This window comes from Wyeomyia smithii, chromosome 3 (genome assembly GCF_029784165.1).
Source record: "Wyeomyia smithii strain HCP4-BCI-WySm-NY-G18 chromosome 3, ASM2978416v1, whole genome shotgun sequence".
Taxonomy (NCBI): Eukaryota; Metazoa; Arthropoda; class Insecta; order Diptera; family Culicidae; genus Wyeomyia; species Wyeomyia smithii.
In genome coordinates this window covers 198,404,454-198,431,720 of record NC_073696.1, presented here as the reverse complement: position 1 = coordinate 198,431,720, position 27,267 = coordinate 198,404,454, and the positions used below count along the sequence as shown (strand labels likewise).

General features: G+C 41.3%; 1 protein-coding gene across 1 annotated transcript; it reads left to right on the top strand.

Annotated features, from left to right (window-relative positions):
* The first annotated feature begins 3,215 nt into the window (after positions 1 to 3,215).
* Positions 3,216 to 27,237, top strand: LOC129731366 (zinc finger and BTB domain-containing protein 18.2-like). Its single transcript, XM_055691279.1, has 4 exons — positions 3,216 to 3,875; positions 15,133 to 16,151; positions 16,223 to 16,319; positions 16,380 to 27,237. Exons 1-4 carry the CDS (start codon positions 3,620 to 3,622, stop codon positions 16,574 to 16,576), a joined length of 1,569 nt encoding a protein of 522 aa, XP_055547254.1. The 5' UTR covers positions 3,216 to 3,619; the 3' UTR covers positions 16,577 to 27,237.
* Positions 27,238 to 27,267: the final 30 nt, after the last annotated feature.

The following is a 27,267-nucleotide window of genomic DNA, read 5'->3' as shown; positions in this document are numbered from 1 at the left end:
AAATTTGGCCAACTTTTTTTAACACAACTGAGTTCAACAGATCCCAACCCTTTTGTTTATTTCGTGTGGTCATACGTGCTGTCGAAGATAAACGATCACATGGTGTCATTGTTGGCATAATTTGTAAATGTAATTCTTCGAACATGATACTCGTAAAAGTGTTGAGAAACGTTCAAACCTAGTCAAACAAGGTTGAAGTTTATGTTTTGAAGAACGTATCAGCTAGAATCCGGAATCAAAAATAAAATTCTAAGTGCACAATTTCGAAGGAATCCTTCATTAAACAGGGCTGCAAAAACACTTCCAGCGAATGTACTCACAATTGTACGGGTCAACAGGAAGCCTTCAGTCGTCAAAACTTGCACTATACGAAGCTGCTTTATACCTCCGGTCGTACACAACTGTACGAGATATAGTCACAGCCGGATTCAGGGGGCAGGGGGGGGCATGGCCCCGGGCCACCACACTTTGGGGGGCCCACAATAGTGCACTTCCAATGACTCACGACCAGGGTTGATATTTGTTGACACTCTTGAGTGAAAGTGAAAGGAAGCATCCATAAACGTTGTTTTTTTGCAATCCTTTCAGAGTTCTCCCTTCCCGCTTTTTGCATGGAAGTGAACTGTCAGAACATCTCATTGTATTTCATGCGATGGAAGCAAGACAACAGAATCAGTTTATCAGTTAACGAAGATTGTCAAGGCATCGGTCAGTGTCAGTGAAAAAGTGTTTCGGTGAGGTTCATTTTGGTTGAGTGGACTGTTTGTTTTGCTTTTTCGCTTTGAAGTGAAGATCATTTGGTTGGATTTGTCGTCAAATTTTATTCCGTAACCGTGAACGATGCGCGCGATCTATTTCATCTGTTTAAAACAGCACGTTACTAGGACGAAAATTTAGTGTATCTGAATTACATTTTGACAAAATAGATAAACGGTACACAAAATCCGGAAACAACGGTAGTTTCACGAGTCTGATGTTTTGTACCGTACCTTACCTTTCCAAACAGTCCCGAGTCGTGGTGTGGCATTTGGAGTCGTCTCCATTCTACTCAGTCCATGGCTGCAGTTCGCCAGCTTTGCAGTCTGCCGTAGGGTTCGTAGGTTGTGTTCCACCTGATGGATCCATCTTGTCCGCTGTGAACCTCTCCGTCTCGTCCCTGACGGATAGGTTTCAAGATCTTTTCCGGGCTGTCTTCCGACATCCTCACGACATGTCTCGCCTGAACCTGTCAATTTTAGTGGTGTGGACCATACATGTCTCTCCAAGCAGCTCCTGTAGTTTGTGGTTCACTAGCCTTCTCCACGTTCCGTTCTCTATCTGCAGTCCACCGGTGATGGTACCAAATATGACTAGAACAAGATACCTGACTTCCAATTTTTTCATACATTTCGCCCACGACACCTTTTCAACGGTTAGTGCTGCCTTCTGATGACTTGAATGCGCATAAAGCTGTGACTATTAGCAAAATCGATTTATCGTGCATAATCCGCCATATGAAAATGGAAACTAGATGGCAGCACCGTATAAAGGTATTGAAAATTGTATGGCCACACGTGCAACGATATTAAAGATCAGATGGCAGGACCATACAAAGATATAGAATAAAAAATGCCTCACCTTTCGCCACCTTGCCGTCATCATTAAATTACCGGTATACAAATTAGTTCGACTTTCGTTCACGTGCAGCGACAATCGTGTGCGCCGCATACTGTAAGAGTCAGGTATCTTGTATTAGTCATCTTTGATGGTTCGCAACACCTTCTGCTCTAAGACCGCAAGGGCGCGTTGGTCCCCCACAAGCATTTTCCATGTCTCATGCCTGTAGAGGACTACCGGCTGGTCAGCGTCTTGTAGATGGTTAACTTGGTGCGGCGAGCGTTTCTACTCGATCGAAGCGATCTCCGAGGACCTTCTTATCACACTTTCTAGGGCAACATTACACAGTAGACACGGGAGACTATCACCTTGCCTTAAACCTCTTCGTGTTTCGAAGGGACTCAAGAGTACCACCGATACCCGCATTATACACGCAATCGATCCATCGTCGCTTTGACCAACCGCGTTAGTTTGTCCGGAAATCCGTTGTCGTACATAATTTGTCATAGCTGGTCCTGGTCTCAATCGATTGAGTCGTATGCCGATTTGAAATCGATGAATAGATGATGTGTGGGCACGAATTTATGCATTATTTACCAAACGACGAATATCCGATCCGTAGAGGCGCGGGCACCCATGAACCCTGGTAGTGTCCCACGAACTGCTTCAAAAATGGTGATAGTCGACGGTAGAGTACCTTGTAGGCGGCGTTCAGCGATTGCGATTGTAGAACCCCAGTTTGTCGCCCTTTTTGTAGGTGGGACACACAATACCTTCCATCCACTTTTCGTTTTTCCTCCCAAATCTTGGCAATGATCCAGTGCCCGGCTCTAGCTAGTGTTTCTTCACCGTAATTCAACAGCTCTCTCGATCAAGACGATGATCGAAGATTATATACATTTTGAAACGATGTTATAACAATTGATACTGATGATGCGAGAAAAAGCAAGCTAGTAATTGCTTCAATGCGTTTTTACGTCGATCTTCAACTCAACCTTTTACTAGTTTACTGTTAAAACGATGAAAATACTACTATTTTAATACTTTCTAGGGAACATGTCAGCTTTCCGTTTCTTCTGGAACAACAAATTTATGCTGGAAACGTTTGAGTACACCATCTATATTTTAATTGTAATTTTTACTTCTGAACAAGAAGCCATAAACGAAACTATTAAAGGCTCTGCTGTACAATGAATTCCAGATTCTTGAGTGATTCGAGTATTATTGAAAAAAGAAAATAAGAAAAAAACTCATAAACATTAGAATAACTGATTGAAAACTGAACAGGGTGTAACGTTACATTTAAAATGTACTCCGTATCCTTGCATCGTATTAATACCAATCCCACAAGCACCGTGCATACTTAACGAAACAAATTGAACGAAAGTAGGTCGCTTGTTTTGCCATACGCAGCAGCGTCAAGGAAAATTCAGCGTCAGACAAAACACACTCACCAGCCCTTATTTTCCCAGCGACGCCGTGCGGAGGGAGCGTCTGGCACGCAGGATACAAATACTCCCACCACGACAGCATCGACCATCGGAACAGCGAAGACGGTTGCCTGCGGGGGTGGGTGCCAAGAATTCGCTTCGATATGAGGCACCGTCGTTGTCGTCCTGCACAGGCATTGCACCCACACACTCGCGCACAGCAGGCAGCATTTTCCACTCGTTCAGTTTTGGTGCAGTTTCTGGCTGGAAAAGCTTTTTCACCCTTCTCTCTATTCTCTGTCTGTCTGGCTGTCCGAGGCTGGGTTGAAAAATGTCAATCAAAATTTAAGTTTTTCTCCTTAATCGGTCGCAAAATTTTTGTCGTGTATTTAATTTCGGATTCGTTCCCTCACAGTTTTTCGGTGTTTTCCCACGGAATTGTGCCGCGGAAGATTCAGTGCCCGAAGGAGTATACGAACTATGCGTTAGCAACCACAATCAGTGCCGTGTCATCAATCGTCTTTTCCGTGTTCCTTATTTTCTCAAGTGGGTCCTGTTGAATCATCTTGTGTGCAACTCACGAAACAACCAGGATGAATTTCTCTGCGTTTGGGGGGCCATTTTCCGGAATCCACCAGTTTGCGGCCAAATTCGGCAGTAACGATGGAGCGTTCACCAGTACGAACGCGACGGCAGGAAATGGCGCCGGACCTGGCGGCCTTGTAGGTGCTGCCACCGGAGGAGGAGGGGGAGCGGCTGGCGCTCCGGGAACCACCACCATTAGCCAACAGGATTTGAATCGGTACCACGGATCCAACGGAAATCATTTCAATCAGAATTCTACCTCAAGTGAGTTGGCAAAGGATGCTACCGTCTGGGATTCTTCGAAGAAAAGAATTCTAGGCGAGCGGCATCAGGCGTGTGTGTTTTGCATGTAAGCTGCATGAGTTTCGGGATGTTTTTTTTTTCACGGTTTTAAACGACGTCGTGTCTAACTGCTGCACAGTCGCTTCGGTGGGTGGGTGGTGGGTGTCAATGACAATGAATAGTTTGGGAATGGTGGTGTTAACGTTCATGAGTGGAATTTCACACTAATGAGGAGAGGACAGGTTTTTGTTCAGTTAGTAGAATTATTATCTTTGGAAGAGCGAATTAATATTTATACAAGTAAACTTTAGTGATATTTACAAGTATAAATTCTGACATCTTTCAATTGGTTTAAAAATGATGCTCTAGTATTGCAATATGGAATAAGCGTCCCAGTCATTATGAGCGAATAGCCCAAAATATAACTGTGTTGTGAACGAATAATTATTAAATTTTATTACTATTCTTGCGTAACAACAGAAACCGCGACAACGCCAGCCAAAACATGAGCGAAACATATCTATTACTCAGTTTTGATACTTGTTTAACCAATACTGATTTTTAGGCGATAACCGTCCTCATACAACAGTCCTCATAAAAAAGTTGTTTATTATTTTTGATATAGTTATACTTACATTGTTATATAACTGTAATTCGATGTTAAAGTAAAACTCATATATTAAGAAGTCTAATTTGAAATTCAATCCCAAATGCACCCAAAAGGTTTATTTTCGAGCATGATTACTTGAGATCTTATCTGCGTGACACGAACTCGAAAAAGCAATGGAAAAACATAATACAAACAGATTGTTGTTTGTTAAATCTCGAGTAATTGATTTTTCTTTCAAAGAAGTGCGCAAAATTTGAATGAAATCGATTCATTAGTTTACCGTGCCGTGCCTTCAAAAATAATAATAATTTTTCAGGAGAAGCATGTTTCGAAAAATTTCTGAAAAAAAATCTGTTCAACGAATTCCTTTAAACAAAATTCAGTTTCAAAGTTCGATTTTTTGAATTTTTTCTTGTTTCCTAACCTCAGCTTTTCGAATAGATGCGGCCTTTGTAAAAAACTAGTAAAGAAAGTAAAGCGCTACGATCCCACTGACACTAACAGTGTCCCGAGCGGAGACTCGAACCTACGACGACTGGCTTGTTGGGCCAGTAGCCAGAAGCCATCTGGGAGCTCATGTAAAAAACTAATTTTCGAAAAATGGTCTTAACAACATTTTGTTCTGTCGGCTCAAATGTACATTTTCAACGGCAACCCAGAGCGCTAAATAATGATGTTTGGCAATTGACAGCGTAGCTATACCTGCTGAAAATTCACAGCTTAAATCATTAAATTGGTGGTACAAATAAACATACATACGATTTTATATAAACATGATTCTGTAAATATATTTAAATCAAGTTTTCACCTTAATATTTTACATTTTTTTTATTTATATAACATACTTAAAAAATAATGACTAGTATAACAACATATACTGGTAGAAATACTATTATTATGAATTTTTTTAACGTCATTGCTGTATGCTTCAAAGTCAAGAAACATGTGTTTATAAAGCTGAAACTGCTTAAAAGCTTTTTTTCTAAATAAATAAGAAGAATTCTACTTTGAACTAACGCCCCTAATGTCAGAAAACACATTTAGGTCGATATATATTTTATTTTCATTTTATGTCACCCCTCCAACCCCTCCCTCTTCAAAAATGTTAAAAATTGAAGGGGAATATAAAAAAAAATGTACAATAAGGTCGTTTTTTACGCGGGGGATGCGTTCCAAATTTGTATGGGCCCGCGTAAAAAACGACTTTTTCGAGTTGCAAATATAACAAAGAAAACCGTCCTAAAACGTTTAAACCTCGTTTGAATATGATAGTGGCCAATCTAGAGACCAAAATGTAATATTTTAAATTTTGAGTATTTACACCAAAAATTGTGTTTTTTTTTGAAAACTGATACATACATACTGACATGGACTCGTGGCCTAGAACGGAAAACGTGACTGAAATAAGGTCCCCAGCAAACCAGAAGTCGTATAAGGATGTTAATTTTAGGTCGCTCAAATGTCCATGTCAGGTTTGAAATTACATAAAATGCAAAATTAAATTTGTTTTTATCGTACAAAACTTAAATCCTATAAAACGCAATATCAGGTTATATATAAAGCCATTTTACGTGTCATAAAAAATTGTAAAATGCGTCAATTCTCTAAGTCGTATAGAATGCAATTTAAAGTTTCGAATGAGGCCATTTAAGAGAGCATGCGAATCGCATCTCGTTGCTTCGATTTTTAATCACTTTTTACCATTTTTGGTCGATTAGGTTTAGCAGCTTCTTCCGATACCAGATCACGAATGAAAAATGTATTCAGGAATGAGTTCAAAACATATAATAAGTGTTCAATTGAATATTTGTCCAACTCCAAAAACAAAGCATTGCAAACAAAACAGCGTTTTGTGAATATTTACCTCAACACTAACAAATTCGTATACTTAAGCAGGTCTATACTGAACGATGCACATAAGAGTATTTTAGTCAAAAACCTGGCCAAAATACGAAAACAAAAATTCAAGTGTTCCTCGTGCTATTGTTCCTTTTTGCATTTTGATACTTACTACAGTGTATGCAGGCCATTTCGAAATTATCTGAGTTGTTAAAAAGCGACAGTAACTACCATAACCTTGATATTAGTTAGAGCCCATGAATAAATCACAAATTGTTGTACGAAAGCTATTAACTTCCACACATGTTATTACAATTTTAAAGTGATACTTGAGCGTAAATTTAATATGGGCGGTAACAACAAAGGTTTGTTAAGTAAATTTATGTCGGTAATGTGTTGTATGGGTTGAAAAAACTTCTTCAAAACAAGGCATTGCCGTACACGTGTTTTTCAGTTTTTTTTATCAACAAATTTTATACAAAAAAGGATTTTTGTTTGGATTCCCAGCAAGTCCCAGCAAAAATTCACCCACCATTGGAAAGCTTATGTGTTTCTCAATAAGTACCAGAAAGAAAATCTGCCCCATGCTCACCCATTCGTAATTGCGATCAATGCGAATTTGGAACATTCAGATTTGCCGTACTTTTTTTTATTGAATGAATGCGCTAGTCATGCCTTTGTCATACATCGATTGTAAAAATTTGATTAGTTTCTTCAGATTTTGTGATAACTTGCCGAGAAACACCCTATTCGGGTTGATTGCGCAATGCTATGCACATTTAATTAATAAAAAGTTCTTGCTTCTGGAGGAGAAATTCAAAGAAAGCCTCATATGTTACCACGAAAGATCAAAACAATGATCGAGTGGTAAAAGTCTTACAAAAAAACCCATACTTTCTTCAAGAAGCACTCGGTCTTAAGATGTCAACTGAGTTGACAGCTCCGAAATATGACAAGATTGGTATAGCTCAACCATAATGTTGTAAAGTTGGTCGGAAGCTTCTCATTCATGTCGCCCAAGCAAAGGATTGGTGGCAGTGATCAAAGCAAGAGACGCAGAACGCAAATGCTAAGAGAAATTGTAACATTGGATGAGTTGAGTTACGCAGTTCCCATGACTCATGATCTACTGGCAGCACTGCGGTTTACAACATTATTAAGATCATATCAGACGATCCTTTTAAAGCGAGTGATTTAAGAGAAGAGCAGAATCAATTATAGACAAAAAAGTATTCACCAGAACAAGCTCTTATTGTATTTGTACTTTTTTAGAATTTCAGAATAGTAGTAGAGGAAATTTAATATATCACTGCTAGGTGTTTAGATTTTGATGAAATCTTGTTAATAATAAGTTTTTCTGTCTGAATATAGAGCTTAATAGAGATGAAACCTATGTATTGTTTGGTGGCCATATCAAGCAGTTTGGATAAACAGACTAGAAAGTGTCCAACGCAAATTCGTTCGGTATGCTTTGCGGAATCTTGCTTGGAATGATCCACTGAACTTGCTTCCTTACGAAGACCGCTGCCGCCTGTTGGGCATAAAAACTCTGGATCAACGCCGTCGAGTGTCACAAGCCGTATTTGTGTGCAAGTTGGTAACTGCTGAATTTGATGCTCCTGACCTTTTAGAAGAAATCGGGTTCTATGCACCATCCAGAACGCTACGACCCAGAGCTATGCTACAGGTGGGATTCCAATCAACACAGTACGCTGCAAACTCTCCAATCACATCTATGATTCGCCAATTCAACGAGTTCAGCGAATTGTTCAATTTTAATGAATCTTCATTCGTGTATCGCCGTAGATTACTTTCCAATAGTTTGTTTTAATCATTCTGATGTATTGTTATTTTTTAGTTTTTATTATATGTTGTATACTAAAAGATGGTGAGGTTTTTGTGCACATTTGAGGAAGGTCCTTGCAACCACCTCAAGTGAGCTTTTCCTCACCCAGCATTTATGGAGACCGATGTCGGTCTGATGATAAATAAATAAATGATGAAGAATGATAAAGAATAGGGATGAAACCTCGTTAAGACACATTCACTATCTGAAGACTCATTAAAATAATTTAGGCCAGGTTTTTGTTCTACGTACTCCTATGTGCGACGACTCTTTTTTCCTTTTTTTTAATTTTCATTTTATGTTAGTTTTTTTTCCTTCAAAGTTTTATTTTTTTCTTCGAATCAATCAGGGATTGACCATTGATTACGCAGCGCAAAAAACACTGTTTTCGACCTTCTCTCCTTTGCATAGATCTTTAAAATTTTCCGCATGAGTTGCAAGACTTTATCAGTCAGCCCCTGCCCTTCCTCCAGAAGCTACGTATTTCATGGACGTTCTCTTATGACATTTCTTCAGCTTTAGTCCGTATATAATGTACATAATCGAGTCTATATATAATCGAGAAAATAGAGACAGAACTCCCTGTCCGGTCCACACAGGCTTGGAGATTACTGAATCGATCGGCATGAAAATTTGTATACTTACAGTCAGCTCCAGGTCAAAGTGTCATCACCGCTAATCTAAATTCGTGGTGGGAGGTTGGTAGTGTCTTCTCTGGAACCTCTTCCTCTCATGTACTTAGTCTTCGAAACGTTTATGGCCAGTCCAATTCATGCATAATCTGCCATAGCTGAACTTTATTGATTGTGTCGTACGCCGATTTAAAGTCGATGAACAGATGATGTGTGGGCACGTTATATTCACGGCATTTCTGCAGGACCTGGTCTGTAGTAGCGCGGGCACTCATGAATACCGCCTAAGATTGCCCCACGAACTTTCTCGCAAACGGTAATAGTGGACGACATAAAACTTGAGAGAGTATCGTGTTAGGGTTGATATTTGTTGACACTCTTGAGTGAAAGTGAAAAAAAGCATCCATAAACTTTTTTTTTACAATCCTTTCAGAGTTCTCCCTTCCCGCTTTTTGCATGGATGTGAACTGTCAAAACGCCTCATTATATTTCATTGGCCCTGACACAAAAAAAGAGATTTTAAGGGCTGTTCGCACCCACGCGAATTCTCATATGCAATTGTCAATTTATGTGTGAAAACAAAAGCAAAAATATTTCCCTCCTTCACTTTCGCAACTAAAAACCCAACCAATATCAACAGAGTCGTCAGGGCCAATGCGATGGAAGCAAGACAACAAAATCAGTTTATAAGTTAACGAAGATTGTCAAGGCATCGGTCAGTGTCAGTGAAAAAGTGTTTCGGTGAGGTTCATTTTGGTTGAGTGGACGGTTTGTTTTTCCTTTTCGCTTTGAAGTGAAGATCATTTGGTTGGATTTGTCGTTAAATTTTATTCCGTAACCGTGAACGATGCGCGCGATCTATTTCATCTGAGTATAACAGCACGTTACTAGGACGAAAATCTAGTGTATCTGAATGAGTGCTGCGATCATTGGAAGTGAAAATTGAAAATGATTGGCTGTAATTTTCGAAGAATTTTGCTGGGGAAAATGACATTTATCAGCACTGGTGGACACGTTATACGGTCTGTAGTAGCGCGGGCACTCATGAATACCGCCTAAGATTGCCCCACGAACTTCCTCGCAAATGGTAATAGTGGACGACATAAAACTTGAGAGAGTATCGTGTAGGCGGCGTTAAGCTGCGTGATTCCACGGTAGTTGCCGCCATCCAGCATGTTATCTTTTTTTGTAGATGGCGCACTTACCGGTACTACCTTCTCCTGACAAATCTTGGCAATAACCGAGTGTAGTGTCTTAGTCAGTGCTTCGTCACGTGTTTCAACAGCACGCTGGGAGGATGGTCAGCTCCTCATGTGGGTCAGGGGCTAGAATTCTGTCGTCATTCGCATGTACACCGAGATGCTACTTCATCGTCGTCCTCTGCTACATTGCTGCTAATGATTCCACCTTTTAATAATCCCACACTTGATCGTGAGCAGTTTACCGTCCCTACACATGTCGGCTTGCGGCACGTAGCCTTTGCGGGAACTGTTTAGGAGAGAGAGCTTTCGTGTGTCATTTGCACAATACAGTTCCTCTTTCTCTTCCGGAAGACCGAGTTTCGCCTGTTACGTGCGAGTCGGTAGCGCTACATGTTTGATCTCGAATGTGCCTTCAGCCATTTTAGCTTTTCTGTCGGTAGGGCTACTTCCAGCTGCTGCGCGTACTCCTGTGCAGCTCTACTTGCTCAATGTTTGGTCGAGACAGGTGACTTCGACGCGTGTTGCGCACTGTCGAGATTTTTGAGCGCATGCTGCAACGAGGTAATGGTCTGAATATGTGATAGGTGCGAACGTTGGTAATATCAGGAATGAATTTCCCGCCGATTAGAACGTGGTCAGTTTGATTTTCCACTTGTAAATCAGGTGATCTTCAGGTGGCTTTGTGGATGTCTTCGCAGGGGAAGAAGATACATCTGAGTAATATACCGCGGGAGGCTGCGAAGCTCACACATCGTTGGCAGTTATCATCAGCGTGCATGCTGTCCAGTTCGATCACCGGTCTTCACATTGGGTACATTGCCTTCCGTCTTACCTGACTATTCATATCGCCGATTATTGTACTTGAGAGTGGTGGCCGTAGATCGGATTTACTACTAAATGGAAATACGTCTTAACTTGACGATGGACAAACTAAGAATGAACGTTTATTAAAATTTATTCTATGACATTAAAATGATTATTCGTCGCTTGCTAGGTTTACACCTCCAACACCGATGAACTCCCTTTTTGAACAGGTACACCTACTCCAGCTGCGCATAGAGCGCTTCTTTCTCGTCATCTCGTCATCGGGTGTTCCTTCGTGTGGGCTTGCACGATAATAAACTCAACTTACACATCCTCGAACTGATCGGCTTCCCCCTGATCACGCGTTGGCGCATCCTACTCAGCACTATGAGATCAGCTCGTTTGTGGTGCCACAGCTCTGGTGAAAAGTAGCCTCACGTCCGCTTTTTCATATATTCTGTCGCGACCAGCAGAGTTCCTGCAGTGATCCAATTCCGAAGTTGCGTGGATTAGGTTCAACATACATGAACCTGTCATAGCCGTGGGCGGATCCACATCTGCAGTTCAGTGTACCGAGTTTCCAAAAGTAGTCTTTATTTCGTCGCCTAGGTCTGTGTCGATTGCTCCGATTTGTATTTACTTCTTCGATATTTGCAACGTTTGGTGTTTTTCGGGGCGGTTTGTTGGGCCTTCCCCAACCCCTTGTTTCGCCAGGGGACCATCGTGTCAGTTCTGTTTAGGGTCCCACGCTGACAACAGAACGTTGACTAGCTGCTGCTGACGTGGAGTTCAGACGCTGTTTTGAGCCGCATCATCTATTCCGCCAAAGGATGGTTTACGCGCCAATGATAAAGGGTGTCCACGATGAAATTGCCACACACAAAATTGATTCGCAAAATTCGAGTTTTCATCCGATTGCCATCAAATTTTCAGAGAGTGAAAAATAACTATTAAACTTCATTTTACTCGTTTTTTATTTACAGTCCATACGCAAATGCCCGCACCTTGGCCTTAACCCCGGCCATAAGATTGTGCACAACCTGTGAATCAACCGTTTTTTGCATGTACTTTCTTCAGTTCCTCGACTGTCTTCACTACCTTACGTTGTTTAAGAAGGTGCTGCTTCATAATCGCCCAGTACTTTTCGATGGGGCGGAGCTCCGGAGTGTTGGGAGGGTTGAACATTTTCGGCACGAAATTGACCTTACTGTCCGCATACCACTTCAACACGTCCTTGGAGTAGTGGCATGAGGCCAAATCCGGCCAGAAGATTGTTGGGACGTTGTGAGCCTTCAGGAGAGGAAGCAGCCGCTTCTGGAGGCACTCTTTCATGTACACCTGTCCGTTCATCGTGTCCTGGGTCACGAAAGGTGCACTCCGCTTCCCGCACGTGCAGATGGCTTCCCAAACCACTAATTGCCTTCGCAAATTTGAACATCTTCTGAGTGCGGATATGCTCCGGAACGCTGAACTTATCCTTGGCCGTGAAGAACAGGTTGCCGGGGATCTGTTTGAAGTCGGCCTTCTCATATGTTTCGTCGTCCATGATGCAGCATTCAACTTTCGTCAGCATGTTGAGGTACAACTTCCTGGCACGGGTTTTGGCGGACTTGTTCTGCTTCTCGTCGCGATTAGGGGCCTTTTGTACCTTGAACGTTCGAAGCCCAGCCTTAGTTTTGGGCTTCTGGACAAAACTTCGGCTTAGGTGCAGCTTCTCAGCCACATCCCGAACGGAGGCGTTCGGGTTTCGGTTGAAGGCCCCAACTACGCGGTTGTGATTTTTGGTGTTGTACGGAATACTTTTTCCTTCACTTCTGGGCTTCCGATCGGTGGTCAATCGTTCCTCGAACCGCTTAATCACTCGCGACACCGTGGAATTCGCGATTCCCAACGTTTTAGCGATGGAACGATGCGAGAGATCCTTGTTCTCGTGATGAATGCGCAAGATTTTATTACGCACGAGCTGTTCTTTCGACTCCATTTCCGGGAGTTTTGATCACAGGACTTTAAAACTTGCAGGATGTAAATAATGCACTATGAACTAAATCCACCCAAATTTTCATTAAATTCTACCCAACGGTTAAAAAGTTAGAGCAATTTCATGGTGTGACAATTTCATTGTGGACACCCTTTAGCATCGCATCTTTTCAATTAGCTATCGTCGGATGATAACATTGCCCACGCCAACCGGTTGTGTCCATGTTACAACTAGCAGTTTAATTTCAATGATTCTAAAACCGCTGATCCGATCCGATCATCATTAAATTCGGTATGTGGAAGTTATAAATAATAGCTCATGCATTTCAACCACTTTGAATTTTATTTTTGGGGTCGGAAAAGATTTACATTATGGTTCGAGACTCCTCGTCCTTCTGAAAGGAAGGGCTCCAATACAGATGAAACACAAATTTGTGCATAACTTGAAAAATCAAGCAAATGTTTCTATATTTTCAGTGTTATATTTTTAGTGTTAGATAAAAGTTATTGACATAGGCATATTGATTGTCACAACATAGTCTATCGTAATATTACTTATCTTACTAATCAGACGGAGCCGTGGTGGCTCGTGCCGTATCGGGAAGTTGTCGCCATGTTGCTCGGGATTGGGCTGTATTTCGCCAGTTTCCAGGTGTCTTATTACCCGCAACTCTCCTCAGATCTGGCCGAGCCATCGTGAACACTGCGCAACTTCATTTCTGGTGACGGTAGGGTTGCCGAAGAGAAGAAATTTCACAGGATTGTCGTCCGGCATCCTTTTGATGTGACCGGCTCACCGCAACTTATCGACTTACGCCAGGTGTGCAAAAAGGTTTTCTCCAAGCAGCGTTTGCAGCTGATGGTTCATGCGCCTTCGCCATTCTTCATCGTCTGTCTGTACTCCACCGTTGATAGTCCGCAGCATCTTCCGTTCGAAAACTCCAAGAGCTCTACAGGTCTTATCAGGTTTTTGTAAAGTGTCAACTCCGTGCGTCGTCTCACTCGACTCGATCGAAGTGTCTTCCGGAATTGAAAAGTAGGCACGATTTCCAGCCTGGATGCGTCTCTGGATCTCTATGCTAGTGTTATTGCCAGCGGTCACCAGTGACCCCAAAAACACGAACTCGTCGGCCACCTCAAGCTCATCACCGTCTACAGAAACTTGAGTTGGGAGGCTGATGTTCTTCTCCTTGGAGCCTCTCGCCCGAATGATCTGCCTCTGTGCATGATCTGCCATAGCTGTTCTCGATCGACTGTATCGTAGGACGCCGTGAAGTCGATGAAGATGTGATGTGTGGGCTGTAAGATCTGTCGGATTGAGAAGATCTGGTCCGTGGTGGTACGGGTTCCCATGAAGCCCGTTTGGTACTGGTCCACGAGCCGCGTCGTTGCACATGTCGGCTTGCGGCACATAGCCTATGCGAGACTGGTTTACCATCTCATAGAACTTCCACGTATCACTGGGACGGTACACCTGGTCCAGTTCCTCATATTCACGATCCTCTTGCTGGCGCTTCTTTCGTCTGAGAATTGTGGTCATGTCATTTCAGGCCCGTTTGTAATTGGCCATGTTCTCTCTCGTGGACCTGCCCAGGTATATCGCCTGGGTCCGGATCTTCTCATTCACCGCAACCACGCACTTCCCATCATACCAGTCGTTTCTGTCACTCAGTGTCGTTGTTACTGTCTCATCAATAGCTGTGCGAATGCTGCACCAGCCGTCCTCGAGAGGCGATGCGCCAAGCCCCTCCGCTGTGGGTAGTACCGTTTCGAGCTGTTGTGCGCATTCCTCCGAAGTATGAGGGTCCCGGAGCTGCTTGATGTTGAGCCACGAGGTTCGGCGATGGCGCGCGTGGTATCGTGGTATACGGTCGACAGTTTTGAGCGCAAATATACCGCAACTAGGTAGTGGTCCGAGTCAATATTCGCACCGCTATTGGTGAGTATGTTTGCAATGTCTGAGAAGAATCAGCCGTCGATGAGAACATGGTCAACTCGGTTTGCTGTACGATGGTCCAGGTGGTTTTGAGGATGTCTTTTCGGGGAAAGAAGGTACTTCGAACTGCTAGTCATCGTTGTCGTACGTCACAGCGTGCAGGATGTGCAGGCCGATCATCGGCTTGTATAGGTCTTCTCTACCGATCTGAGCGTTCATATCCCCGATGACGATCTAGATGTCCCTATGCGGGCAGCTATAGCTTTATTGAACTATCTATATTTTTTACTTTATATTAGAGAACATTATTCGATAAATAGCATTATGATGAAAAGCTTAGAAAATCAAGAAATACCCCAAAATGTTGAATGTCTTCTCAATTTACTATTCCAGTGGTTAACACAGCTATGTCCTATGGTCAGAACATCTCTTTGCCGTACAGTCAGCCACAAAATGACCACGGCTTTGTGAACAGTATGCAAAACGATCAGAACAAGTTGAAGAGCGCCATAAAAATCGATCGGGACGAAATGATTAACCAGCAAATCTTGCAGAACGTTAACCAATCGTGGCAAACGTTGGCTAATCCTACAAACACGGTGGACTATTCATCGCATCTCCTGTCTGCCACCTTGCCAATCTCAATACAGCATTTTCTCAAGTATTCGGAGTCAATCAAGAAGGAGTCCAATGGTGTTGGCTCCGGACTGACTTCGCCGGGACCGTTGAGCGGGTTGATTGGCGTCGAGACGAATGCGTTTAGCGTACAGAAAGACTTATTGAATCTGAAGAATGGATCAAACCTAAATTTAGCATTGGGAAACGTTGCCGTCAGTGCGGCGGCCGCAAGTTTGGGATTGAACCATCAACATCTAACACAGCACCATGCCAGTAATCATCAGGACACAAATCATGTGTATGGAAACTTGAATCAGCTTCCCATCATCAGTAACAATGCTCCGAATAACTCAACGCAGACTGTTAATCAACAGAACGTCATCAACGGACTTGTCAACGGTAGCGCTACTTCGGCTGCTACCACTGCAAACGGAAATAGTACCAGCACAAATGGCAACACTGGAACTACAACTACGGCCGGTGGAACAACGACTACCACTGGCAAGTCCAAACGCCAAAAGAAGGAGAAGAAACGCAAACCACCGAAGGAGAAAAAACCCCGCCCGAAGCCCGGCCAGATCCGGGAGACAAAAGCCCTGGACGGTTCACCTCTGTTTTGCTGTCCGGAGTGTCAAATGGCATACCCAGAGCGTGGTCTGATCGAGCAGCACGTCATATCGCACGCCGTGGAACGTCGTTTCGTGTGTGACATTTGCCACGCGGCACTGAAACGCAAGGATCATCTAACCCGGCACAAACTATCGCACATCCCGGATCGGCCACACATTTGCAGTGTGAGTTGGCACAAACCAAACTAGGGGTTGAGTTACTATTTTCCATTAATTTCTTTCGTTTCGTCTTTCAGATATGTTTGAAATCTTTCAAACGCAAAGAGCAGCTCACTTTGCACATCGTCATTCATACCGGCGAGAAAAAGCACGTTTGCATAGAGTGTGGTAAAGGTAAATGTCTTTTAAAATTGGGTTAAGCTCCACTTACTTACTTTCTGCGATTGTTTGTAGGTTTTTATCGGAAAGATCACCTCCGCAAGCACACTCGCTCGCACATCGCTCGTCGCGTAAAGTCGGAAATGTCGGCCCAGTCCGGGTCCGGTACGAATAACTCCAACAACGCCAACAACAGCAGCAGCAACAATTCCGCCCTTGCTTCCTCGCTGATGGCCACCAATATGCAGGGCGCACCGGTGACAGCTTCCTGAGCCTCGTACAAGGACTTTTGGTAAAGTGGATGTTAGTCTTTCTTGTGCGTAGAAAGCTGCTCACGTAATTTGTAATGCCGACCGAATTAGATGAAGATAGGATCGATCGCTGAAGGTAAGTCGAGATGTTTATTTTTCCTGTCAGTCCAACAGCACACACAATAGAGTAAATAGGTTAAAGCAATGCTCAATTGCATCGGTTTATTCTATACAAATACGAACTAAACTAACTTCCGCCAGAAGAAGAAGCCTTAAATACAAAATCAGCATCGATACGCTGTGATTCGCAAATCTATCGGTATTAATATTAGTGGGAGAACATCGTAATCACTTTACTCAAAGTCCATGCTTTTTTTCCGTTGTTCAAAACTCTGAATTTCCCCCAACTGGCGGAGCTTCCGAGAGTAATCTTGTATACTAAAAAAGTACCGAAATTCAACTTGGTTGAAACGAAATATCGAACATTGTGCTATCGGAACAGATACGGAGTCGTCTGTTCACGTCTGAGTATACGTGCAATCTGCGGGCTGACTTGAGACTTCTCCTTCCATCGCCAGGGGTTCAAAATTAGCTCGAATCTGGCGTTCGCGGAGGCAGCTTTACAAAACAGCAATAAACTTCATGGCGATCGAAGAACGCAACAAAACTGCGGTGTGAGTTTTAGCAAAGCTTAAAATTAATATAAAAAAATAAAATGCCAGAATAAAACTGAAAAGTAAAGAATGAATATACGAAATCAATAATGTAAATGACAGATAATATTTTTACCAAGAAAAAAAAGCGCAAACTAGTCGCAGATATACGACGATATACAATTGGAGAAAGTGTAATATTTTATTTTTTCGAACGAAAAAAACATCCGATGTGGTAGATTATATCCGTAAGAATATATATTTTGTACTGAGTATTATGAATCCAGTGAAACAGATGTTTAAGCTAACAAAACTATATATTAAAAAGAAGTATTACGATGACTTAAATATATGAATTAAAGTTTTAACAGGAAAAAAACCTAGAGTAGATGAAGCGGGTGAAAATTTTGCATTAAAACATTTGTTGAGTGATTGGAACAGAGTTTTGGTAAACAGAAAGTTGAACAGCTCGCTCGAACGAAATTTGTCGAAACCGCCGATTGTTGTAGAAGGGAAAATCTCTCCGGAAACGGAACCGAAATAGGCTACCTTGCATTCAAAGAATACTATGTCTACCTATAAAAAACAAATATTGATTCTCCTAACTAGACAGCTAGAAGCAGAAAATGACATTATCGCATACAGCAGAGAAAAATATATAAGAATTCAAAGTACAAACTAATAAGGAAAAAGAAAAGAAAACTAATAACTGTTGAAACAATAGTCAAAACAAATGCAAACAAACACAAAAAAAAACAAAACTCAAATGTTACTCCAAAAGTTGCAGACATTACAACAACAAAACAAACTTACCAAAGCGATGTTCAAATGATTACTACAACAAAAACGTATGAACTTTCAACAATATAACGTAGTATAGAAAGCTATCACATATTTCGTATAACTGGAAGGAATTATATTATTAGTGGTCCCACAAAGAAGAGAAACTGAACAAAGCGGAATTACAACTACACTACAAGCTTCTTTATTTGGTTCGAATTAATTTTGTTGGATAGAGCTAGGGGTGGAAAAACCGCATGAAACGTTCTGAAAAGTTAAACCGAATAAAAACTTACACACTAGAATCAAACAAAATTAAAAACGCTAACAACACCGCTATGCTACTGAAGCAACACGTAAGCATAGAATATAGATCAGCAGTAACTGCAGAAAAATTATAGTGCCGTTCAGCTTTTGTACAACAAACAGAACAAAAAAAAAAAAAGAAATCTTGCAATGGAATGTTTTTTAGTTTTTATTTTCTATTGAGATTGTAATGCGGAAGTAGGCTTCTATAGTGGTATCTTTTTTTCTCAAGTTCTAACGATGGGGAGTTATTTTAAACAGTCACTTTCTGATCGGTTTTATTATCAGAGCTTTCGGGTTCTGGTAAAAGTTTTGTAAAATTTTGATACTTGATCTCTATTCAAATCCCACTGAGCAGATTAGGTACGAACTAGTTTGTATTGTGGGGGAAGGTCGGATTTTGGTTTTGGGTTGTGTGTCAACTGATGCCTAATAAGCAGGCATACCAGTGGTACAGTCTTTTGTTTACTGTCTTCTAAGGATATGTTTTCTGTTGCTGTTTGTTCGTGATACCTATCCGCGTTGGAAGTTCGGTAGTCACATTGAGATCGTATTGGTAGCAGAGCATCACAAAAGGAAACGAAAAATGTACTCCGTGTGTCGATTTGGCATTATTTGGAGGATGTTTTCGGAATTGCGAATGTAGGAAAGAGAAAAAGCTGTTTTTTATACAGACGTTCGTGTCCGCACTACACAAACAGCACGTTTTGGTAACAGCCTGAATCCATCGGAGACATTTTTCCTCCATTTTTTTATTTGCCTATGATGGATGTCGTATGACGGCTGTTAAAAAAGGCTGTGGGAAGAAGAAGCGTAAGGACTGCTCGGCACCTTACCGATAGCCTTAGTTTAGAAAAGCAAACTCGGCAATAAAGCGGCTGTGCACTGAAGGATGGGTGTATCGCATACCGAATGTTAAATACAACCATACATGCTATCGTCGACATGGGAATAAGGTGAACAGCAAAAAAAAATCATGTATGGGGAACTAGACGGCAACGTTATAGTCGCAATATATTTTATCTGTCGGCTGTCTTTATTTTGCCAATACCACTACTGTCATAGATGGATGCTCTCGGATGTCATCAAAAAACTGTCATCGCTTAGTACATTTTTTCCCCTGCTAATAAATCGATCTCAGTGTCTGAATAAAGATTTCAAGAATGAATGCTACTGGGTTCTCTGTGCTACTATTGTTGTCATCGTCGGACACTATTGACTTTAAATCGCTAATTTGCTCGTACCACTAACTGCTCCAAGTTGCTTCATTCGCCTGGCAGACTCGGGATTTACAGTGTGGCAGAATACCTTTATCGGATATTCATAACTTTGCAAGAACATAATCCGCTTACTAATATGTGAAGCAAAAAAAAATCCGCTTATTCTCCAGCTACTGCTGCAATGGTCTTCGGAGTGATGCGTTTTTTGTAGCTTTTCCATAACAACTCAAACGGGTAGAGAGTGAGCTTCCTTTCTTAATACCAAAACAGTCAGTAGCACAATGTTCAGTGGTCTTAAAAATAAATAACGTAACAACCATACAATACAGAACTCATTCACTTCTGTTCGAGCGTCTTGATAGAAAATCTTCACTACACTTTACACTTTTTATTCACTTTCACTATTTAATTCTATCGCTTTTCACTTTTCACTTGCATATACGTATTTCAACACTTACATAGTGCCGTCGTCAGTGCTTATTTGGACAGTCTAAATCTATTGTCTATTGTCAAATAAGACCCCCTAGTAAAAAATTCGTTTATTTTCCCTCTACTCTCAACTGAAAATACATACAAAACAGATCTATATGAATCTACCTCTACACGTCGATGATCAAAGCAAAAAAATGCAGCGCCGCCTACATGTCAAAAAACAATTGATTGAGTATATAGTATGTCAACACAAACAACTCAAACAGAAAACAAAAATCTAAAAATATAATATCACTTATCTTGCACTAAATCCTTCAAAGACTGCATATTCCGATAGTTCTGTTGTTTGGAACACCAACACTAGTAATTTTAGTAGATTTCACTATATATTTTTTCGCAAAACACTTTAAAAGAAGAAATTACGTGGAGATAAAAGCGCGCACAAACATTCGGCCTTGTTGCCAATTTCTCCCTCTATTTCCACCTAGCCCATTGTCTGCTATACACATATTGATTTATATGCCGACGGGTCAGCTGGGTTTCCTGGCCTTCGGCAGCAATACTAATCGCTTCCACTTATCCGGGGAGAGACAGTCATTTAAGCATTTCTGCATGGCTACTCTAAACTAACCGGGTCATCTTATCTTATGGTCATCTCAATGCACAGTGGTTTAAAAGTCGATTTTAACGCGCTAAATTGATAACTCCACGTACGTTGGATATACAATTATGACGTCTTCACCAAAAATGGTGGGTAATACCTCCTGCATCTTTTGGTGCTATGAGATTTGTGAATAATCTCCCCAAAAGTGAGATGAAAAATTTATTTTTTTGCTCCATCGAGATACAGAGTTGGTGTCTTCAGTAAAGTTATAGGTATAACCACTACGACCAACTTTTCCGAAGACAAAAAATTCGTATCTGTTACTCAAATTGACTTAGAGAGTTTTTATTGAAAATAGACTTGTCAAAACATATTTTTCAATGAAACATATTTTTTTCTATTTTCTAGGCCTTCACTATGTTCTACAAAGTTGTTAGTAGCATCAGTATACACAACTGTCTGGAAGGTACTATATTCGTATTGTTTAAAAAACTATGAGTTATGGGCTATTTTTTATTTTTTTTCGCCATATTTCAAATTACTGTATCTTTCTTAGGGGCAGGTAGATGCATATTCGGTAGTAAGCATATGAAAGTATAACAATAGAACTTTCAAACGCTGGTGGTTTCGCTAGTCCACGACTTTCTGCTGATGAGTTGTGTTCATAACAAAAAACCTCGTTTTTACCCTCTTTAATGATTTAACCAGGTAAAATACTAATATTGTAAACCAAGATACCACGCAATAAGTTCGTATCTATGGTGACCATCCTACCAAGTGTGCTTCAAGTATTTCAGAACATGTAAATTGCATATGCTTGTTTTTGGTTCACCTCGAATGTTCTCAATCAAAAACAATGAACCTAATACTAAGTTGATAACTGTAGAACAAACAAAGAACGGAAATTGCAAGCAGGATAATAGCAAATTTAAAACCACTATCATCAATTACAATTTAAGTGTTATTCTTGTTGAATTTTGTTTGGTGGTATTCATTTTTTTAATACTATTGCATTCAGTAGTAACTATTAATTATTATCGTCGACCACCATGCAGTTGTCGGTTTCGACACATTCGTACTAGCATCATAACATCATCAAGTAATAGCTTCTCGTGATTTTCGGCCATCCGCGAATGGACGTTACTACGGGGTCTGATGAAGCAAGCAGCCAGTTTATCCAATAGCGAGTATTGTATTCTCGATATCTGTTGAATTAAAGTTTTGAAAATAACTTGACACATTTCTAAGGTAAATTCATGTACCTTTCCCAATTCTTGTTCGTTACTTCCTGAGCCTCTTCGAAAGCTACCGGATTGAAACATTGAAATGGATGATTACGGCCAACCCATGCATAATACATTGTGGACGCTTGTTGGTAGATAATATCGCGGGTACAAACTTACCAGCAGATGCTTGGTTGCACAACAGTAAATTATTGTTTCTGAAGAGGCTCAGAATATGTTAGAGAAGTGGTTCCCAATCTTTATTGGTCCGCGGCCCCTTTGGCTAAACACAAAAAGCTCCGCGGCCGCCTTTGCAAAGCACAGAGAGCATTGCGGCCCCCCAAAAAATTTTAGATACAAGTTTGCAATACGAGTCTGTGTTTTTTAGTCTCATATCGTCCTGCAAGTCTAATTTGTTTCACGTCTTAGTCTTAATAGGCAGAATAATTGAAAATCCGCTTTCACAAAGACACCTAGAAAGAAATTTTGATTGCCTATCAAATTTACCAACAATTTCGCAGCCCCCCTAGATGAGCATCGAGGCTCCCTTGCCGGCCGTGGACCCCCGGTTGGGAACCACTGTGTTAGAGGTTCATGGTAACTTTGCTTGTTCTACAGTTATCAACTTAGTGTTATAATAGCACTTTCATTGTTTTTGAATAAGAACCTTCGAGGTGAACCAAAAACAAGCATATGCAATTTACTTGTTCGGAAATACTTGAACCACGCTTGGTAGGATGGTCACCATAGATGCGAACTTATTGCGTGGTATGTTGGTTTGCAACATTAGTATTTTACCTGGTAAATCATTAAAGAGGGTAAAAACGAGGTTTTTTGTTATGAACACAACTCATCAGCAGAAAGTCGTGGACTAGCGAAACCACCAGCGTTTGAAAGTTCTATTGTTGTACTTTCATATGCTTACTACCGAATCTGCATCTACCTGCCCCTAAGAAAGATACAGTAATTTGAAGTATGGCGGAAAAAAAAAAAATTGCCCATAACTCATAGTTTTTCAAACAATACGAATATAGTACCTTCCAGACAGTTGTGTATATTGATGCTACTAACAACTTTGTAGAACATAGTGAAGGCCTAGAAAATAGAAAAAAAATATGTTTCATTGAAAAATGTGTTTTGACAGGTCTATTTTCAATAAAAATTCTCCAAGTGAATTTGAGTAACAGATACGAATTTTTTGTCTTCGGCAAAATTGGTCGTATTGGTTATACCTGTAACTTTACCGAAGACACCAACTCTGTATCTCGATGGAGCAAAAAAATAAATTTTTCATCTCACTTTTGGGGAGATTATTCACAAATCTCATAGCACCAAAAGATGCAGGAGGTATTACCCACCATTTTTGCTGAAGACGTCATAATTGTATATTCAACGTACGTGGATTTATCAATTTAGCGCGTCAAAATCGACTTTTAAACCACTGTGCAATGGCGAGGTTGTGGATTCCGTCTAGTTCCGGAGCCTTTCTCATCCCCATAGAATTAGCGATATCTAAGAGTTCCTCATTCGTAACCCTTACCACCTCCTTAACCTCTGCCCGACTGCCGTCACTCACAGTTTATGGTGGTTTGACAACCGGTGGCCAGGGACTTGAATCGTGGGGTAGAAATAGTACCATAATAATCCGCGCTAACATCGCTGGTGATTTTTCGGCCGGCGCCGACTCTTCTCTGTCATTACGGACCTGTAGGCGTTACCGGATTCGTTTTGCCACTAGCGCATAGCCTGTCAAAGCAGGCTTGTTTGCTTGCTTTAATTGCGCTCTTGTGCGTGGATCTCGCAGATGCGAATGCGATATCGGTACGCACACGCTGTATTCTCCGCCTTCCGTTTCTATGTTGCCTAGTCCTAGGCATGGTGGCGTCACACGCCCTCGATAGTATAGCAATTGGATACTCAACACTCGGGTGGAACTCCCCACCCTGATGTTCTTCTCTGAATGCTTTTTCAAATACATCGGCAACAAAGTGCGATGTCTTCCAGCCGCGAATGGTTGGAGTAATGGCTCTATCTGTTGCTGGCCGCCCCACGGCTACTTCCCCATTCGACAGCCTAAGCGTAAAGTCACCTGTGATAACCGATGGCGTTCGACCCGTCAGTTCTATTGATAACGCGGCGGAGCATAGCAACTGCAGTAGAATATTCCGTTCATTTTGGCGACTTCGTACTCCTCGTTCGATCTGGCTGCTTGCTATAGCTGCTGTACCACAAAGCAGTGGTTCAGGTTCAATTGAACCACCCTTACGCCTGAGGTTAAGTAACCAAGTTGCTTGCAGGGCACTTAGGGTCTCCCGTGGTGTGTTTATCGTTCCCTTTGTCGGTACATACAAAACACTTGGGAGACTTCTGGTAACCTCTCGCTACATGGCCTGCACCTCCACATCTTCTGCAAAGCTTAGACCGGTCGGGACCCCTTTTTCTTCCCTGGGTCTGCATATATTCGAGTAGACAATCTCCAACTGACCTGAGACTTGTGATCCGGACCTGCTAAAAGGTAAACGTGTTTGCTTACCTATAATACGTATCTTGCATTTTTCGCTTTTTCTGAACGACGTGTAATATTCGATTCTGCAAACTAAACCATCTTTCATCTTTTGCAGACTGTCAGTGTTAAATGACCTAGCCTCTTTTGCCATACTTCCGCGCATTTCTTGACTGAAGAGTCTTGAGACGAACACGACAAGGCTTTCAATGACTGTACCCGATGCACCTTGAACAGGTCACGCTTCCTATCACCAGTAATCATTATTCCACCATCCGGATTGATAATTTTAACACCATCCCTGCTGAATGTATAGGTATGGCCACGTTTGACAATCTGGCTCACTGCAAGTAAATTTGTCGAAAGTTAACCTGGACATCAAGCAGTACTATAAGATCATCTGGATAGCATTTCGCTTTCAATTACATGCTTCTGTTTGGTATTTCCTTCATTGTTTCTCTGATGGCGACAACGACTACTTCTCGACGAGTTTTTCAAGAACCACTCCAACTTATGAAATGATTTTAAGTACCTGAATCAAAGTACCAGTCGTTACTGTCTTTCTCGGACGCCAACAACACAATATACCCCGCATTACCCTTTTTGGCAGGTTTGAAGAACAGTCCTTTGCTGGATGACGGATAAGGTTCTTCATTTGTCTTGACTGGTTTCTTCCGCGGCCTGTTACTTGCGTAAGCAACTTCCGGCGCAGGTAGTTGAGTTTCCTGCAGCTGTGTGGTTTTATGATATCTCCGGAATTTTCAAGTGTCATAATCATTCGTCGGTATTTTTCAGGCAATCCGGAAAGTAGAAGAGTTCGCTGATTGTAAAACCAATTGCTCGCAGCTGCTGATCCCTTATGTACGATATTGTAAACGAATGTTTCCATGGAGTCACTGGTAGTAAGGGATGTCAACAGACCGACTTTCTGGGTCAAACCAATGTCTTTGAGCACTAATTTTAACTTTGATCACGCGTCCTTCGCAAAAGTAGCATCTCTCACATTTATGTAATTCACGATTTGGCTTTCTGATTCTTTAACGCATGCACAACCGCCAGTGTTCCTTCTTTATTCTTCTTTATCCATGTTCCAAGAACGTCTAGACCTCAAACTTTCACGTAAGTCAGTTCTCGCAGCCTAGTAGGAATGGTATTGACGGCAGACTTGGTAAACTAGACATCCTGATCGGTCCATCGGTCTTCTCCGTCCGATTGGGAAGTTGTCATTGGAGTGATCATAGTCATATTCCTTTGAAAAAAAAACTTGAAACTTGATTTCACTGTGTGTGGGCCCATAACCTCTTGTAAATTGTTAAGAACCGTAGAACAAACAACTCCGGTTGGCAGTTGGAACAAAAATGACGGTTTTATGTAACTAACATTTACTTAAGGCTACTACGACATCTGATTCACATCGACACCAACTGAGATTGTATTGTCGCAACGTTTCAACAAGTTTTTCTGCTGCTAACTTCTGACGCTTCTGTTACTTGTAGCACCATATTCTATTTTCCACTGTCGGAACAATTTGCTACCGCTACAAGAGTCGAATCGGAAATGAATAAAGGATTCCGCTTCCACCGTCCACGTACAGTTTTCATTTTCATAAACTGCTGCTACGGGAGCCAAATTGAAAATGAACGTAAATGACGGCCGCGTACTGCTTTAATGCAGGGAATGAATTCTAAGATCATTCTTTCAGACCCTCATTGTAACGAAAGAAAAAATAAGCGAGCAGATTCGCGATGCATACAACTTTGTGATATCTTTGCAGGGGATGCGTACATGTGATTAGTTGATTAATTTGGAAGTACCGTGAGCCGGAGTGAGATTGTGCCAGTGGCGGTGAGATTATGCCATACAAACCCATTGTTTGTCAGCCATCTCATGGCGATCACATGACCAAACGTTCTTGAATAAGTTTCCTCGGATACCTAATCAAGAAAGACTAGCCTTCTGACCCGGAAGAGATGGCTAACAGGTCACGGGTTGGGTAGCACAATTTCACCCCGGCTGACGGTAGTTATAAGTATATTTCGGCTGACTTCGAGGTAAAACCAGGTTACCCCCGGCGCTAGGATCGTGGCTTTAAAGTAGTTTCGAACTTATTTTTAGAGATGTATCCGCTTACAATCTCAAATATGTTTTAGTTTATATTTGGAAATTAAAAGAAACAAAAATAAACCAGAAGTGGAAACCCTCTGAAGTTCCTGATTGTTTATTGCGTCTGTTTATTGTAAAAACTTACTTGTGTACACCTATTTTTAGACCCAGATCATTACTATTTTATTAGTTATTTCAAACTGGATGAAGGCAGAGAATAGAACAATGGACCGAGCAAGCAAGAAACAATGAGAAACTCCGCAAGAAAAAAGTATTAATTTCAAGAAAGAATTATGCGTACAAGACAAACTATATTTTTATACAAATATCTACTTTATCGCGAGTATTTTATAAGTAATAATATCGTAGCATTACGGGAGTAAGCAATCGTGCGTCCAGCTGAGTGCGTCGTCGTTGGCAAAGGAGGCGAACTGTTTATGAGTTTTAGCCGAAGCAGGTTTGATTTTGCATAATGATTTCAATTTAAGCTACTCGTAAAACATCAAAACAAGTGTGAGAAAAGTACAGTAACTCTGGAGGGGTTATAAAAATAGTCAAGGTGTGAAAGTATCTGCAGCCAAGTGCAAATTTTAGAATATTCGCAAAAAAGCAGACTAAGACATACATACTGTATCGAGGATACACTAAACACCGAATGCTGCAGAAGACTAATTGGGTCAGCAAAGTTGAACTAGAACGAGTACCCAAACGCTTGGGGACACGCAAAACCAAGAATCTAAAAACCAAAAAATAAGGCGAAACATATTTCAAGAGTTTTACTAATTTATTGAGCGAAACGTGTAACCTGCAAGGTAAAACCAAATAATATATATACGATAAATTTGTGCTTTTTCTTAAGGTTTCGTTTGATTTCATTTATCAATAATG